This window comes from Equus quagga, chromosome 1 (assembly GCF_021613505.1).
Source record: "Equus quagga isolate Etosha38 chromosome 1, UCLA_HA_Equagga_1.0, whole genome shotgun sequence".
Classification (NCBI taxonomy): Eukaryota; Metazoa; Chordata; class Mammalia; order Perissodactyla; family Equidae; genus Equus; species Equus quagga.
In genome coordinates, this window is record NC_060267.1 from 20,407,930 (window position 1) to 20,426,711 (window position 18,782).

The 18,782-nt window shown below is 34.0% G+C and overlaps 1 protein-coding gene across 3 annotated transcripts in view; it reads left to right on the forward strand.

Annotated features, from left to right (window-relative positions):
- Positions 1–18,485, forward strand: part of RPAP3 (RNA polymerase II associated protein 3) — a 31,439-nt gene extending 12,954 nt beyond the window's left edge. For 2 of the 3 annotated variants that reach the window (XM_046682072.1, XM_046682078.1), the window contains exons 8-17: positions 462–584; positions 1,571–1,698; positions 6,137–6,258; positions 7,756–7,826; positions 7,940–8,041; positions 10,663–10,904; positions 12,171–12,357; positions 13,165–13,262; positions 13,741–13,841; positions 16,535–18,485. In XM_046682072.1, coding sequence (XP_046538028.1) covers positions 462–584; positions 1,571–1,698; positions 6,137–6,258; positions 7,756–7,826; positions 7,940–8,041; positions 10,663–10,904; positions 12,171–12,357; positions 13,165–13,262; positions 13,741–13,841; positions 16,535–16,620 — 1,260 coding nt within the window. In that variant the 3' untranslated portion in view covers positions 16,621–18,485. The remainder of the gene's footprint in view (positions 1–461; positions 585–1,570; positions 1,699–6,136; positions 6,259–7,755; positions 7,827–7,939; positions 8,042–10,662; positions 10,905–12,170; positions 12,358–13,164; positions 13,263–13,740; positions 13,842–16,534) is intronic. The other variant, XM_046682082.1, reaches the window with a different exon arrangement.
- Positions 18,486–18,782: the final 297 nt, after the last annotated feature.

An 18,782-nucleotide genomic window follows, 5' to 3' on the forward strand; every position in this document is an offset into this window, starting at 1 on the left:
CTGCTTTTAAATATTGCCATTACTTACTGATTATAATTGTGAACTGTATTGTATATTTTTATATTTTGTCTTAGGTCAGATAATGACTGTGAATGTGAAATTTGAGAAGTTTGGTAATATGGTCTTAATTACCTGTTTGATCTTTGAAAATAGTTCCTAGAGTGGTGCTTGGCCTGTGTAGAAATTCAGTAAATATTTGTTGAATAAATAAATGAACAGCTACCTTTAGTGGATACTACTTATTTTAATTGGAATAAGATGCACATTAAATTTATTATCCTTTTTTTTTGTTTTTTACTTTAATAAGTATAAAGAGTTTGAATTAGAGTAAAAACTATTTCAATGATTAATTTGAAATATGGCAGAAATTCTAATACATTTGAGTAATTTAATATTTTAAGTCAAATATGTATGCATCTGGCATTACTTGTTTTATTTTCGCTGAGTGCTTTATCTCCTAGGCTTTGACATCCAAAGAAAATTCATGTCCAAAGGAAGCTGATATAATGATTAAGTCAACTGAAGGAGAGAGAAAAACTGAAGAGCAACGGAATAAGCTGCAGGCCATTTCAGAGAAAGATCGGGTAATCCAGAGGGATTCCAACATATACATGTTTTGCTGAGAGTTTACTCTTAGTTTCTTGTGTATCAGTTAAGTTTCTGTCTTCTTTAATAATATATTAAAATTCTTCTTCAGTAGGAATTGGAAATTAAATATACGAAAACATCTGGAGCCTACTAATTCAGAATTTAAGTAATCAATGACTTAATTTTTTAAAAAACATATTTAACTTTAGGGAACAAATTACTTTTGAGTGTTTTAACATATATTTACCTAAAGATAGTTATAAATTAACATAGAAATAAATTAGAATTCATTCTTACTTATAATTTATCTTTTTGTTAATCCACACGACTATTTCTGATCAAAATTTATTTAGAAATCCTGAGTTGAGACTTAATTTAATATATTTATAGCCCTTCATGGACCCACAGAGTATTCCTAATAAACACTTATGGAATGATTATTGATTGTACTATATATGACTTTTGACTATCAATAAATGTTACAATGAAATCTAGTATACCCATTCCAATACAGTTTAGTTTATACTATGTTTAGGTATATTAATGTTACTGAAGAGTGAGCTGTACGATTCTGGTGCTCTGTTCTTTTACGAAAATTATTTGAGTTAAATTCTTTTGTACAGCTTCTAATATAACTTAAAGACTTTGTATAATATTTGGGCCCATATTTATTAAAATGTATTTTTAAATTTAAGCTTTATATAATATTTAATTCGAAGAATAATGGTTAATACTGCAAAGTAATATAGTAGTATACATTTTTTTCTTTTTAGTGCTGAATGGAGAATAACACTATTAAAAAAAAAAAGACCCCAAATGAACAGATTCTAAAACATGTATCGTGGACTAGATATTTAAGAATTAAAATACATTTTACTGATATAAGGTTGATGTGTATCCTTGTAGTGTTCCTAAGGTTTGAATTCAACTAATTATTTTGCATAGTTTTTGATTTTTCTCCATCTTCTCTCCAAAATGATAGGGGAATGGATTTTTCAAAGAGGGCAAATATGAAAGAGCAATTGAATGCTATACTCGAGGGATAGCAGCAGATGGCGCTAATGCCCTTCTTCCTGCTAACAGGGCAATGGCCTATCTGAAGATTCAGAAGTAAGTGTTAGTTACATTTGTTGCTTCTCAGGATGAAAATGAAATTTACTGTAGATTGGCTTATTAGCTAAACAGTAAATGAAAATTTAATGTATTTACCCTTGAGCATTAAAGTTAAATGAGAGAGACAGAGTGTGTGTGTGTGTGTGTGTCTGTCTGTCTTAGTATCAGGCACATGGTACCTATTCAGTAAATGTTAGCTCTTGTTAATATTTTCCCATTTTTAATAGTTTGACAGTACACAGTTTAATACTTCGTTAATTGCTGTATGCTTTTTATTCTGAATTAGTGACTTAAAAATTCTTTTTAACCTCAGAACCCTTTGGGAAAAGTCTTATCTTGAAGTATTTTATATATACATATATAACAAAAAGGAATTGCTGTCATTGAAACGGCTGGTTGATCACATGTAAAACTAAAACTTGACCCTATGATATTAACCAGCTGTTTCTAGGTGTGCTCAGGGGTTTAAGGTGGACAATCAGCAGGATAATATCTGATGGCTGAAACTGTCTTAGACTTTTTTGTATCTCTTGTAATAATACTTTATACACTAGTCACAGAGTTAAACAAAAAACACCATAAATATTATAAATAGGAATTCTAAACTTTTTTGGTGCCGTGATCCCCGTGGCTGCATGGTGAGCCTGTCTCGGAATAATAGTTTTGAAAGCATAATTATATCTTTAGGATTACAAAGGAAACCAATTTTATTGAAATACAGTTCTGAAAGTATTAAAACTTGTGATATAGTGGTTTATATACTTTTTCTAATTAACACTACAGAATTAGGAACATTTAAAATACAGGCAAGGCAAAGTTAAAAATCTTTTTTAAGACATGTTAATGTGAAGGTTTGAATAGGGACACTAGAATTTGGGATAATCTTTGGCATATCTTCCATGTATTGATCAACTAATGAGTGTGGATAGAGAATACCCAAAAGCAATATAGGTGATTCCGTTACCAGTGTGATAACATGTGACTTCACTCTTTGGCTCTGAGTGACTAGTAGGAGCAGAGTTGCCCAGTAGTTGGAGGAGCATCTCCAGACAGGGATACTATGATTGCATGCAAACAGTAGGTTAAATTACTACTGTAATTCTGAAATAGTGGTGAGCATAAACAACATTGTGAGAGATTTGTAGGAATTACAATGTGATATGAAAATATCTGATTTTTATTGGTGACAAACTCATAGATACTGCTTTCACTACTGTGGTTTGTTGTCTACATTTATAATTGAAAGAAAAGTTGAAGTTCATTTAAAAGTTAGTGAAAGTAAGGATGTAATATTTTTCCCATCCAGGTTTTCATACCTCTCAAGGATTTCAGGTTAGGAACCCCTGTCATAGAAGTAAATTTTGGTTGTATATTTAACCTCATTTAAACTGATAGACACGGCTAGAGATATATTATTTTGATTAGTCAGAGTAAAGATCATTGCATGTCTTGCCAGCTTATGAAAATTCTGCTTTTTGCTCTTCAAGAATTGTATATTGATTTAAAAATTTTAAGGCCTGGTTTCTTAGGTTTGACTAATGCCAAGAATATTACCTTCTAGTAAGTGAGAGATTATGTCTACATTTATGAGAGCTTTATTTTATTGTATTAGTTTTATTGCTTTAGTTGATAATTAGATTAGTATGTTACAGCAAGCTGGCAGAGTATCTTTTAAATGAAAAGAACCATGCTACTCTTATTTGTTTCTTTTTCTGCTGTATCTTTTAGATTCACACTTAGTATCAGAAGTGTTCTTTGGAAACTTGTCAGATATTACAAACTAGATGAGGAACATAAAAAGGAGCAGTTTTCAAACTTGAATAAATCTTAGTTTAGGTAACCAGCCTGTAGCCTGAGTTCCTACAAATTCTGTCAAATTAGAGCTGTAGAGATTAATTGGTTGTGTGAAAGGTGAGAACCAGTAGTTCAGTCTTATCTCCTAGCTTGTGGGGTAACAGTAGGGAGTAGGAAGGAATAAATTTGCCTAGTTAGGTGAAGCAGGGTCTCTAGAGAACAAACATCATTTCTGGAGATGATAGTCGATGTTAGTAGTCGGCATCAGGGGGATCAGCAAGAAATCCTTGAGTTATACTAATGGATTGTCTGTGGCTGGCAATTTTCAGAAGTGTATGTCAGTAGACGGTTAGCTTCAGAAGGTCCGAAGAGGTAGTAAGCTATCAGAGATGGGGCCAGAAGTTTGGGGCAGCGCTCAGGTCCTTTTGGTCAATAACAAATCTGGGTCTCCTTCTTAGAGGGAGTGGAGCATAGATGTAGAGATAGGATAAGAAAAAAGGGATCTAATAGTAGTAAATATTAGATCTGGGAAACAACATTGAGAGTTGGTCACAAAAATAAGGTAGACTCTTGCTTGCTAGAACTGGAACCAGAGCAAGACGTGATTTGGCAGAGGGTTCACTCAGTGCGGATTAGGGATGGGACTGCCACTAGATGGAGTAGAGCTAGGGCAGGTGGGCCTGACAAAGTCCGAAGAGGTTCAGGGGCTACGGAGTTAGGCAAGGGTTATACTGTGTTCTGCATTCATGATCTTTATTATTTCCATTTTTGATTAGTATGTCTTTTTTCCCCACCATCTAAAAGGTGTTTATAGATTGGATTTTTCTAAATCCTGTTTATACTTGGAGTGCACAAGGGACACTTAACAATTTTAAAGGACTTAACGTGAGCGCATTGTCAGAAAATAATCATCTTCTACCTTTGTGGGAACTTCAGATTTTTAGAAAAGATGTGCAATGGAACATACTTTTGAATATGCACTTAAACTGGCTTCTAAACATTATCTTCCAAATTTTCTTTGAATTGACATTTTTGGAAGTTTTCTAACTTATTCTGATTTATTTTTAATTTATTCAGCAAACATTTATTGAGCTAAAATGTGTCAGGTGTTCTGGTAGGCACAGTGGCAGGTATTAAGTGTACAAATATTAAGGATACAGTTTTTAAGAAAGTTGATGTTTGGAGGGAAAGACAGAAAGGGAGGTCAATAATTATTTAAAATACACTGCAATAATGCTATGAGGGCCATATGCATGGGAGTACGTATAGGGTGGGAAGAACACTGTGGCAGACTGAGTCCAGACTGAAGAATTCGTGGAAGGCAACTTGAAGGAGTTTGGACCGAACTGAAGTCTAAAGGTGTACTATGAGTGAGTGAGGTGAAAAAAACAGGCTGAGTGTCCCAGTGCAGGCCCAAAGGCCCAAGAGTGGGAAAGTTCATGGTGCCTTCTGGAAAGGGCAAGTGGTCCATAGTATGGTTGTTATGCAGGGGATAGTGGCAGAGAGGCTGGAGAGTCAGGCAAGTCCCTGACTTTGTGCTCTGCCCAGGAGCTTGACTTTATCCTGAAAAGTGTGGCGGCCATGCAATCATCTTGAATGGGAGAATGATATAATCAGCCAAGTAGAAAATAGATCAGTAGGGGCATAGACACACACGTGTTCACATAGACATGTTTGTTCTCTCTTGATGAAAAAGAATTAGGGAACTCATATTTTTCATTAGAAATTCTGATTTTGTGCACATGCGGTCTTGTTTTGAGGGTGGGTAGCATTCATTTAGGCCTTGGGGAGAGTGTCATCACAGAAGATTCTTTTGTTAAAAAATATTTTTATTATGAAACATTTCATGAAAGTAGTATAATAAACCCCATGTTCCCAGTCATTAATTTTAACAAGCTATACCTTTTTTGTCATATTTAATTCAGCATTTTTTGCCCTGAATTATTGTAAAGCAGATTGCACTCATTATGACATTTTATCCCTAAAGAAAATTTCATATGTAACTACAATACCATTACGACACCAGATAAGTTCATAATAATTTGTTAACATCATTTCAATATATAGGAGAGTCTCAAGTTTTTGTTGTTTTTTTAGTTCTTAGCTCTTTGTCGTTGTAGAGTAGTCAGACTGAAATGATTGCTGGTTGCATGGCTGAATAGAATTTATGAACCATTAGATGATATGCTATCACAAATATAACAGTCCTAACTTTTTTGTGGGTTGGTTTTCCGTAGGTGATGTATGCTATGGGTAAATATTAATAATATTAATTAATATTAATGAAGTTTATTAGACAATTAATGTCAGTTATAATCGTTAACGTAGTACCTATGCGTATTGCGGGTTGGAAGGGAGGTTGGCTGCAGCAGTGGCATTCTTTTGTCTGCTCTGCTCATATTTTACTGTCATTAATTCCATCCTTCCAGCAGACTCTTGACTTTCCTTTAATCTGGTACCATCTCCTTACCAGATGACTCTAAGATTTGGTGAGAATGAAAAATAGAAAAAGTCTTTTCCCTCAAACACAGATTTGGGAGTTGATAATTGAAATTAAATGCATGCTTTTTACATTAGAAACTCAGTTTATATGAAATTTTTCTGTTAGTTTTCCATTTGGTACTTTTATCATGTTTAATAGATATGAAGAGGCTGAAAAAGACTGCACACAAGCTATTTTTTTGGATGGCTCATATTCTAAAGCTTTTGCCAGAAGGGGAACTGCAAGAACATTTTTGGGAAAGTTAAATGAGGCCAAACAAGGTACGACTATTTTTATAACAACTATCACTCATCCTGATGATCCTCCCAAGTTAAAGAGGCAGGGAGTTGTGTAGCCTTCCCATCGTGGTTCAAGGATACAGAGCTTAGAGAAGTACATTTTTTTTCACAGTTTACATCATGAATAGGTTTGCAGATTTGAAGGAATGCAGCTTCCACAGAGAGCCTGATTATCTTTTTCCTTTAATATCATACAGTACAATCTGGGTAAATGCTAATCAAAATTAATGAAAAATGGGTAAGAAGGAAAAAGGCAAGAATGAAAGGGAAGGGAATCAAGAGCTGCAGGTAGAGGATAATGTGAGATCTGTAGTGATTGCCCTTTTTATTCTGGATTCTGGTTATTTGTTCTTTTATTTTTCCACGCTCTGTCTTAAGTATTCATCCTATTAGTCTTTTTGAAGAACCAGCTTGGTTCTATTGTGTTTGTTTTCTATTTCATTTCTTTCTGCTCTGTTTCCTTCCTTCAGTTTTCTTTTTTAATTTGCTCTTTTTCTAACTTCCTGACATCAATACTTAAGTAATTGATTTTCAGCCTTTCTGCTTTTCTGATAGGTGCTTAAATCTGGCAGTTTCTTCTTAAGCCTCGCTTTAGCTGCAGCCCGAGCATTTTGTTTTTAATGTGGTAAAATATACGTAACTCCAGGACTTTTTCATCATCCCATTCTGAAAACTCTATTCATTAGCAGTAACTGTCCATTCCCTCCTCTCTTCAGCCCCTGGTGGCCACCGCTCTACTTTCTGTCTCTATGAATTGAGGTACTATTCTAGGTCCCTCATATGAGTAGAATGATAGGATATTTGTCTTTTTTTTTTTTTTTAAAGATTTTATTTTTTTCCTTTTTCTCCCCAAAGCCCCCCAGTACATAGTTGTATATTCTTCATTGTGGGTCCTTCTAGTTGTGGCATGTGGGACGCTGCCTCAGCGTGGTTTGATGAGCAGTGCCATGTTCGCGCCCAGGATTCGAACCAACGAAACACTGGGCCGCCTGCAGCGGAGTGCGCGAGCTTAACCACTTGGCCACGGGGTCAGCTCCAGGATATTTGTCCTTTTGTGTCTTTGCTTATTTTACTTCATGCAATATCTTCAGGATTCATCCTTGTTGTAGCATGTGTCAGAATTTGATTCCTTTTTAAGCTTGAATAATATTCCGTTATATAGACTTCTCTTAGATTCTTACATTTGGTGAGTTGCCCTGTCGTGTGTTAATAGTGTGAGCTTTGTTCAGTTACATGACTCTGGGCCTCAGTTGTATCATCTGTAAAGTGGGATCACAGTGAGGGTTATGTGAGAATTCATGTAAAGCAACTAGCTCTAGCACTCGTAGTAAACACAAGTTCTTATTATTGCTCATCTGTTTCCTAGCATCCTGAGTAAAACTTCTTGAGATAATCATTGCTCATTAACTAGATGTATCGTGTCTTGAACTCCCTCCAATATTTTCACTAACATACTGTATTTTTAAAAATTCACTTTAGATTTTGAAACTGTTTTACTTCTGGAACCTGGAAATAAGCAAGCAGCAACTGAACTTGCCAAAATTAAAAAGGTAATGTATTCTTTTCACCAAAACGTGGCCTCATTTTCTGAAATAGAAACATATTTATTGCCTAGTTAACTTGAAAATATTTTGATAGTCATAGTTACAAATTTATTTTCAAGGAATTAATTGATAAAGGACACTGGGATGATGTCTTTCTTGATTCTACACAAAGGCAAAATGTGATAAAACCCATTGATAATCCACCTCATCTTGGATCAACTGTAAGTAAAGCACTTTTCTGTTCTTTGATTTTTTCCCTTGCTATTTAAATATCAGTGTTATATTAATAAGACTTGGAAAAAAACTATTGAATTAATAAACTCTTGAAAGAATTGTTGAAAGCTCTTCCTGGCGCCATTTTTAGAATTTTTAAAAAATATTTCTTAGGATGATTGATGTTTAAAATGGGGCAAAATTCAGCTATTTAGAGTTCTGGGGTAACTTTTTAAGTGACTATTTTAATTTAAAACTACGAATTTAAATATTGCTCCATATTTTCTGATATTAAAGGAATTTCAAGGAGTTTTACATTCCTAATAATTATTTTTTATTTCTATTGTTACCATTCTTATTTGAGATCAGAGTTCTATTACAATACCATCTAGTATGGAGTTAGAGCTACAATCAGCACGTAAGGCCAAAATCTAGTGTAGGCAAAATTATCCTTAAAAATAGACATTGCACATTGTTTTTGGTATGCCGTACTGTTTTTCATTAAGTCCAGCAAAGCCAGTTGTTTTCCTGCAATATTGGAACAGAAAGAGTAGCTGGCATGAGTTTAGCAATTTGTTTTGTGCTGAACCTTTAAAGTTGAATTCATTTAAAGCAAATATATATATATGATGTGACTCTGGCAATTTCTAACGTTTACATAGTATTATATATATAAATTATGCAATATAAAATACGTACAGAAAAGTACACAGGACAAATTAAGATGTTAAGAATATTTATAAAGTGCACACCCATGACACCACCACCAGGTCAGAAAATTAAAAGGCGTCAGCCCCCAAAATCTCCGTGTGTTCCTCCCTCTGATCATGATCCTGTCCCTGTCCCCTGGGTGTAACTGTTATGCATGGATGATGCTTTGAGAGAAGTATCCATTTTATAAGGAAGTCAGAGCAGATATTTTTATTCTCCTTTTACAAAGGGAAAGTGAGGCAAAGAAAGTTTGTTTTTCTAAGTTCATATTTCAGATTAGTAGCAGATAGAGGATTCTTTAGTTTAATGCTTTTCCAGTGTTCTTACTGTGACTTCATACTTGGACTTTCTGAAACAATACTAGTTTCAGGTGTTTCATGTGCCAGGCATAAATCTAGTTGCTTTTGCACATAATATTCATTTTCATACGTTATATTCACTTGTTATTATTCTGTTCTTTTCAATAAAGGTGATTAAATGTTTAAGTGTGATTTAAACTTTTAAATCTTTGTAAGACTTCACAGAAATTAATTCACTTCACGAGTTTAAAAAAGCCTTTGTCAGACTTTGCTGTCCATAATTATAAAGATATTGCCATATAGTAAATCAGATATCTGTATAATGTCCCATGGCCAGTACACCCTAAGCAGCTTTTATAAATTTGTTGGGTTCTTTTCTCCCTCACCTTAAAAATCAATTTGTGTTGACAGTTGTGAAAAAGCAACATGTCATTTCCCCATTCCCCTCAACCATCACTAGCTCTTAGTACCCGCTGGTCTACACTTAACAGAGACATCTATTAGGAAATTCATGAATTAGGATCATGTTTACAAATTTGTTGTCAGTGAAAGGATTTGGTTTTAAATGGGACTGCATTGATTTCATTCAATAATGATTGCCTGTCAGAAATGGTGGTCTATTTTTTAACACTAACACATGTTCATCCTTGGTATCTTGATAGAAAACTGTTGCTGATCATAGTTCTCAGCAAAACAAAGGCCTTAGTTTAACATGATTTTCCTTTAAATTAAAGCTGCTAACAGGATTCTGTTAACAAATTTACTAATAGCTTTTTTATTTATTCATTCATCCAGTAACACTCAGTTGTTACTGCTAGGTTTTATCTTAATTATATTAATAGATATCTGGTTTTAATGTTGAATTTAAGATATATGTTGAAGGTTTTCATATTTACAACTTTTTGACTTAAAATTCAACTGTTAGTTGGAGTGAACACTTGAGTATATTGAAGAAAGTTTTTTATTAAACATAAAAGTACTATATCTAAACTTAAGAAGAAATTGAAAATGTTTGACACTTGTAATGATTCAAATAAACAGTGAATGCCATTTATTTTATTAGGTTAAAAACCATTATGGTTAAATCTTACCAACTTTGTGAATATTGTTTGGCAGATCTTTAATCCTAGGCTGGTTTTATCCAGCTGCTACACACTTAGAGAATGTACTTAGGTTTTAATTTAGTCTGTTTCATACAGAAAGCTGGCTATTGCCTGGCTTCTGTTTGCCTTCAGTTAGCCCACAATACTGTTGTTGGTTTAGTCATATTTTTTCTTGGCGTTGTTGCCTCTTGGACTCCTTGACATGCCACAGAAGTCCCTTTGTAAGATGTCTTTAAGCAACCTTTCAGGCTTTGTCTCCAGCACTCCTCCCCTTGCACCAGCCCCCCTGGACTTCTCACCTTTCCGCTGACTGTGCTGTACCCTTCCGCATTGCTGTTCATCTTTTTACTCTTTGTTATCTCAGACAGGGTATGACTCCTAAGTCTGTCTGGCCATCAAATTGAATTTACTTATAACTGGGATATTGGCTATAAGAACACTGCAACTTTTAATTTGTGACCCTAAAATAAGAAACCTTTATATGTTGATTTAAAGAATTGATTTTAATTGTTTTAGAAACCACTCAAGAAGGTTACTATTGAAGAAACTGGTAATTTGATAGAGACTGTTGAAGTGCCGGAAAGCAGTACTGTTGCTGCTGCTCTGGAGAGTGATCCCACTAATCTAGCAGGTGTAATAGCAACCACAGGTGCTGCAGCTAAGAAGAATTCGAGCCAAGATGACCTTTTGCCCACAAGTGATTTTCCAAAAGCAAAAGTATTGAAAATCGAAGAAATTAGTGATGCTTCAGGCCCACAGTGAGTAGAAATAGTCTTATTTGATGCTTATCCAGAATGCTAATAATTCCACTAGAAAGTTGATATTACTGATGAGACTTGTGGTTTATACTCAGATCACCATAAGTTTTTGAACTGCTTAACTTCATGTTCTAGTTTTTCTTTTTTCATTTGTACTTAACCGTAAGAGAGGTTTTGCTTAAGGAATGATCACCATTCCTTTACTGTAGTAGGGAATTTAGAGGTAAGAAAGTATTTTAAACAAGTTGATTTTGTACATTTTGTTTTCTAGAACTTCAGTGTCTATGTTTCACTTTTTCAATTTAGAAATTTTTAATTTTCTAAAAGGAAGCTTCATAAAAAATGTAGACTATAGGCATTATCCTTATTCTAGCCATTAATATTTGAAATTATTTGTGGGCTTTTTAAATTTTGTTTGGAATTTTTAAAAATAGTCATGTGTTTCCTTAATGATGAGACTATAAAAGATACAGACTAATTAGGTTTATTTGGGGGTACTGAAACTTTGTTTATATATTCTTGTATTGCCACTCAACAATCCTGAGTTTTTTTTTTTAACTTTGAATTTTAGTAGTAGTTCTATTTAAAGTGATAGTATGGATTATGGGAAAACATTAACTAGGTAGATTTTTTTGTATGTGTATGAGAAAGATTGGCCCTGAGCTAATATCTGTTGCCAATCTTCCTCTTTTTATTTGAGGAAGATTGTCACTGAGCTAACATATGTGCCAGTCTTCCTCTATTTTATTGGGATGCCACCACAGCGTGGCTTGATGAGCTGTGCTAGGTCCACACCTCAGATCTGAAACTTTGAATCCTGGGCTGCTGAAGTGGAGCATGTGAGCTTAACCAGTACCCAACTGGCCTGGCCCAGGTTTTTTTTAAAGGAGGAAGCACTTCTTTCCTCTTGGAGTGTCTTTCTTGAAGCTGTGATGGTTGAGGTTTCTGAAAGCCTGAGTCAGTGTGGTGTAGTAACGCAGCGCGTGGAAATGGTGTGCTTCCTAAGGTGGCTGGGCTGATCGCAGCCCGACATGAGAGCAGTCCTTACAGAGCCAGCACGCGAGCGTTTGCAAGGGTGGGATCTGTCTTTCCAAAAATATACGCAGATTATCAGCTGAAAGAACTCACTACTTGCAGAATATAAATAGAAAATACAATATTAATAAAGTCAGAAATTTAAAAATCTTTATTTATGTTTCCCTGTATAAGCTTTGACTATTTGTGGTCCTTTTCTCATTTTTGACTGATGCCTCTAAAATATTTCAGACCTCGGATCAATTTGAAACAGGATGTGTGCCAGTCTTTCAGTGAGAAGATTTCTGTAGAAGTAGACAAAACACCTGCTCAGTTTACCACAACTGTTCTTCCTCAAGTTCCTGCAAACTCATTTCAGCTTGAATCTGATTTCAGACAACTGAAAAATTCTCCAGAAATGTTGTATCAGTATTTGAAGGTAAGAAAGAGGAAGCTGGTAGTTCTGTTGTAAGTAAGAGGTCAAAGAACTTCTTTTGTCACTGTGTAATAATTGTGCTATATTTGGTTTTTGTACAATATGATTGTAGAAAATGCTCTTATCCTCTGCCTGATGTCACTTGGCCAGATCTTTTTAAATATTTGCAACCAAAGAACTTTTGGAAATAGATTCTGTGTTAAATTCTGTTGTCTAAAATAAGTTAATCTGATTTCATATATTATAACAAGCTTAATTCTTCATCCTTCAACATGGGGAAAGGAGCTAAAATACGTTGAGTGCCTTCTGTGTTTGCCAAGAGTGCTTGCAATATTTAGGCAGTCATTCTCCTGAAAATGAGCTTTTATTTGCTCCAAGAAAAAGAATCAAAGCATATGAAATTTACCAAATAATGGATTTTAGCATTGTCTTTTTCAAGTGTAGTTACAGTAATCTCTTACAATTATGCAGTATACAATTACTTCCAAATACGTTATCTCATGTAATTCTATTTTTAAATTCTCTAGTTATTTTTATTGCTCCTTAAGAGCTTTCTCAATTATCCTCTCTTAGGTTGTGTACATCTCTCTGTTAGTAATATTTTTCTCTGACTTGAACAGAATGATTATTTTTCAGTTTCTCTTTCATTCTTCTATCATAATTACATTTCATTGTAACCCCATCATTCATTAAGTACTAATGCATAGTAGTTATTCTTTCCTCTATTCACCTAAGCAGTTCTTATGTAAATTACTTGTGGTATGTAAATGTTGCCATAATTTAATTTTTTAACTCTATATTTTTCCCAAGCAAATTGAACCATCCTTGTATCCTACGTTGTTTCAGAAAAATCTAGATCCAGATGTATTCAACCAAATCATTAAAATTCTGCATGACTTTTACATTGAGTAAGTTAAATATTTTTAGTTATACTTTCATGTTATAGTGCTATGCTATTTCTAGTGATTTGGGGAATTTATTCTCTTTAATATCATATTATTACCTTCTATATAATAAAATTAGCTCTCTAGTAAATTTTACTGTTGTGGAAGTTGTAAAGATACAACAAGTGCAAACAATAACAAGAGAAGTGATTAGGGGGAAAAGGACTTTAACGTGTTTTTAGAGAAAGGTAGAGTTTGTAAGTGACAAGTATTATAACAGATTAATAGCATCTCTGCTAAACCTCACATTTAAGAATATTATAATTTCTTGAATTAACTTGAATTCATAAACTTCTTCATTTGGGCAATTAAAATATAGACAGGATCTAGGGAAAAAAGGTAAATGAAGACCTTATTTGTATATAACTAGAAATATTTTATTAGTAAACAGAATTAAATGAGCTACTTTTAATTGATCATTTGTTTTATATTTGAATTTTAGGAAAGAAAAGCCATCACTCATCTTTGAAATCTTACAAAGACTTTCTGAACTAAAAAGATTTGATATGGCAGTGATGTTTATGTCAGAACCTGAGAGAAAAAGTAAGTTTTGTGAAGAAAGCTTTACCATATCTCTTTATTCGTGCATGTTCCTTTATTTATTCAACAAATAATAGCAAACATTTATTGAATGTTTACTATGTACAAGGTACATATACTTAAATTAATTACAATTAAGTTAGTTAAATTGAATTACCATCAATTAAAATTAGATTTTTTAATCCTGACAATAACATTATAAGGTAGGTATAATTATCATTACTCTTTTACAAAGGAGGAAACTGAGGCATATAGTGGTAAGGAGGCCAGACCCAGGATTTAAACTTGGGCAGTCTGGCTGTACAGTCTGGGCTGTTCTGCTTGAAAATGCAGTAATGATGTAATGGTTGGATCCCTGCCATCGTGGAACTGGTAAAGGGTTCTTGCCACAGCAGTATGTGAATGGGTGTGAGCCATGGGAGGTCTATCTCCTTCTGTGAGAGCTGATGTCCTTGAGTTTGTTAGATTTGAGCTGAATCCTCGAAGGAGTACTGGAGTCAGTTAGATGAACTGGGTAGGGAAGGGTTTTAGACCGAGGGAATGACGTGTGCAGAGGTTCTGAGGCAGGAAAGAGCAAACTGAGTTCGGAAAATTAAAAGAAGTGCAGTGTGGCTGGATTGTAGAGTAAAGGGTAGCAAGTGACAGTTGATTAGAAGAATTTAGATTCCTTATTTATTTCTACATCTCAGTCTTTGGCATAAAGTGTCATTTTTGGGAAACCTTAATTTAAGCAAAATCAAACTATGCAGAAACTTCAGTTACTCAGAGTTTCAGGTTATACTTTAAGGAAAAAGAGAAAAATCATTAGAATATAAGATTACCAGCTTTTTAGTTTTAAAAATGGCAAAAACTCGGTACCATTTTCAGATACCTCCTGGACTAAACATACTTTGGCCTCCTTTTCTTATGTCTCATTATGTTTCTAATAGCGACATTGAATTAGTCTGAATCACTAAGAAAAATACTATTTACATTTTACTTAGGGAAGTAGACATGTAGTTTAGAGACATTTTTAATAGAGTTTAAACCAAAAGAAGTTTCTGCTTTATCTTTAATCAAAAAACAGTCCCTGCAATTCCTTGAAAAATGTTGCTCTTTCTTCTTAGTATTCTGATCTTACCTTCTGCCACCTTTTTCAATCACTCCGCCCGCCACACTGACTTTGCTTTTTTTAATACACCAAACTGCCAAACTTCTTTTGGCCTCGGGGTTTGCATTTGGCTGTTCCCCCAGCTTAAAATATCGTCCTGCATGTCTTCACCTTGCCTGCTTCCTCACTTCATTCAGTTTCCAGCTGACAGTCACCACCCCAAAGACACCTTTCCTCACCAGACCTGCTCAGAGTAACTGCCTGCCTCTCATTCTGTCTTCTTACCTTGCTTTATTTTTCTTCATAATGCATAACTAGCTGACAGTATTTCAAGTATTTATTATTTCCCTCTCCCTAATAGAATGAAAGCTCCCTGAGAGCAGTAACTACCTGCCTTGTTCCCTAGGCCTCAGGGTGTGGAACAGTGCTTAGTACATAATAACCTCTTGAACAAATGAATTTCTCGGCATTATAATGTGATAAGTTCAAGTGTATTCAAAGAATGTGAGTTGGTCTTCTAACTGGCCTACTAACCATACTGTCTTTGTTGGATCACCACTGTCAGCTCAGTCAAACATGGGAATTACCTAGAATGATTCCTGGCATGCAACTAAGCATTCACTAAATATTAGTTATCTTTTGTTATTGCCATTATCGTTAACAATTCTTAGCTGCTTTTAATGTTGAGTATAACAGTGTTTTCCAAAGTGTTGAGTGTGGACCATTCAGTGGTATGAAAAATAAAGATTTACATGACTCATAGGTAAATCTTTTTTTAACTTTTTTTTTTTTGCTGAGGAAGATTAGCCCTGAACTAACGTCTCTTGCCAGTCTTCCTCTTTTGTTTGCTTGAGAAAGATTGTCCCTGAGCTAATATCTGTGCCAGTATTCCTCCATTTTATATGTGGGTTGCCACCACAGCATGACTGACAAGTGGTGTGGGTCTGTGCCTGAACCTGTGAATCCAGGCCGCTGAAGTGGAGTGCGCTGAACTTAACTACTATGCCACAGGGCCAGCCCCTTTTTTTAACTTTTAATAGTTATATATTTTATTTTACTATATGTTATAAAAGTGTATAACTAGCTCATCAAAAATGATTTTGTAGGTGTTATTGCTAATTTTCAATTTATAGTAGCAATATAAAATTTTCTTTTAAAATAAAATGATTTAAGTTTGAAAAACAGTTGAAATATTAATCAAGTAAAAGTATACTTGTTACACAGATAGGACAGAAATCTTTAAGGTAGTATATACTTGTTACACAGATAGGACAGAAATCTTTAAGGTAGTATATAATGAATTAAGCTTAATTAATTAAGCTTAATCTATTAATGTCAAGATTAATGTCATTGAGAATGTAGGGGAAATTTTTCACTACTAAAGCAATGTAATTCTGGTAAGAAACATCATTGGGTTGGTGTATAATTTTGTACTCTCAGGTTGGCTTTTTAAATATCTGAGTTAGAATTTATAAATAATCCTAATAATTATTGCTTTAATATGTAAAAAGTTTTTATTTGACAGGTCTGATCACTCCCTTTAAAATTTGTTTTACTTAGTTTTTAAGAAAATGGAGATTAAAATGAATTTTTTTTTCTTTTTCAGTTGCACATGTATTATTCAATCACATAGACAAATCAGGATTGAACGATAATTCTGTTGAAGAACTCAAGAAAAGATATGGGGGTTAATTTCCATTTTTACTGAAATTATTCTTTGACTTTCATATGTAAATTTTTTTCTACTGAAAATAAAGTGTTTTGTTGTGCTTTTGAAGCAAACGAAATCTTACAGGAAAGAACGTCTGGACATGAGTTAACTAACTATAAAGTGAATTGTGATTTAACTAGTGAGAAGTTACTTAAGTGAACTATTTATGTCTTTCTGAAAATAAAAATATAAATAATGAGATATACTTGATTAAAGATCAGTATTTTGTTTTATAAGTCATTTAAAATGTTAGATTAGGTATATTCTTCAGTGGATCCTAGTGTTATATTATTTTTATATTTTCATGACTTTTTGTAACCATGTGACAAGGTTGCTTCATTAGCATATGCATAAAGTTGTATGGTATATTGGGAGTTCACTAGATAACTAGATTGTTTCTTTATAAAACTTTTTCATATCGTTGTGTCAGTTCACTAACGTAAGATTATTTAGTTGCAGGATATGTGTTTTTGGTATTTATGTTGAAAGGAGACTTTTAATTAAACTTTTTAAATAGGTTAATTCAAGTCACTGCATCGAGTCACTGCATCCTTAACTTTTAATGCTGCATTTTTTTTTCCCTCATGATATCCATGTTATGTGTCAACTAAAGGCAGATAATCTAAAGCAAGCTGTAAAAATTTTAAAAACTAATAATGCTTAAAGTAGTATTTAGTGTGTAGCGTATGTGGTGTGTGTGTGTAGTGTCTGTAAACTTTTGAAAGCTAGTATTTTGCTCATGCTTGTTCTGCATAGTACCTTACAGTCCTTTGAATGTCGTTAGGTGCTCAGTTGATATTTATAATATTTAATTGAATTTGGCAAGAATCAATTTTAGTAAATGTTTAAAGTAGCAGCCTAGCAAATTTTGGGCATCCTGTAAATGTTGCTAAAACCAACTTAATTTTAGAGGCTATCAAGTTGTTAAAGTGTTAGATCGCCATCCTATAGCTGCTATCAGCATCAATAAGACGGTCAAATTTAAGACTTATTTTATACTGTTGGTAATTTTTGTTGCACCATACATGTTATTATGCTTACAATTGCTTGAGGAATAATCATAATCTATTTACAAAGATAATTTCCCCAGTTCATGGTATAAATTATTGAAATGATCATACTTTGTATAGCCTTAGTGTTTTACAATACACTTAGGATAGTTTATTAATATTATACATTACTGAGTGTATTGTCTCATGGTATATGAACAATGAAATTTAGCCTTTTGTGTATAATTTATACATAAGCTCTATGTATTGAATTTTGAATGATTTGAATTTTCTCAAGTCGTTCATAAGGAGGTGGTTTTGATGTGCAGACAGGCATTCTAAAGGCGAAAAAGTTGTTTCACATGTTTTCTTATGTGATTTTTAGAAGAAACTTACAAGATAGTCAGGGCAGGTAGTGTTATTGCTGTTTTTCACATAAGGAGACTCAAGAGAGTAAATGTTTCCATGATTATAGAGCTAAAAAATAGCAGAGCATGTTCAGAACGTGGTATCTTTTCTTAATCCACAGCTATTTGACTACTCAAAGCTGCAATATGTGTGTTGTGTTTCCCCTCTAGAGACTGTGTACTGAAAAAGTATAGATCCCAAGATTTACTTTAGAATGTGCGTGTAAATGTTTTTTTAATGTTAGCCTGTTTTCTCCCAGAGACAGTTTCATGCAATGGTTAAGACGAAGGCTCTGGGGTCAGACTTGTCATGTTTGAGTTCTGGCTCCATCCTTCCCTGGGGCCTTGGACCAGTCACATTTCTGTGCTTTGGTTTCCTGATGTGTAGAATGGGTGTACTAATGCTTTCTACCTCCCTGGATGATTGTGAGAATTAAAGGAGTGGACACATTCCAAAAAAAGGGAATGTGTCCTTTATTTGGAACAGGGCCAGATGTATAGTTACCACATCCTAAGCTACTGTTGTTATTATTTTTACGATTATCTTCATTTCCTAAAAGTTGTTGGGATAAAGTACAGTCTTTAGGGAATGTCATATTGTTGCCTTACTGCAAAATAGCATGGTGGTAAATAGAGTCATTTTGAGTCAAATGACCCGAGTGTACATCCTGTTGCTCTTGACTACCTTGTGACTTTGGCTACATTGCTCAGTCTCTTTAAGCCTCAGTTTCCTCTTATATAAAATTA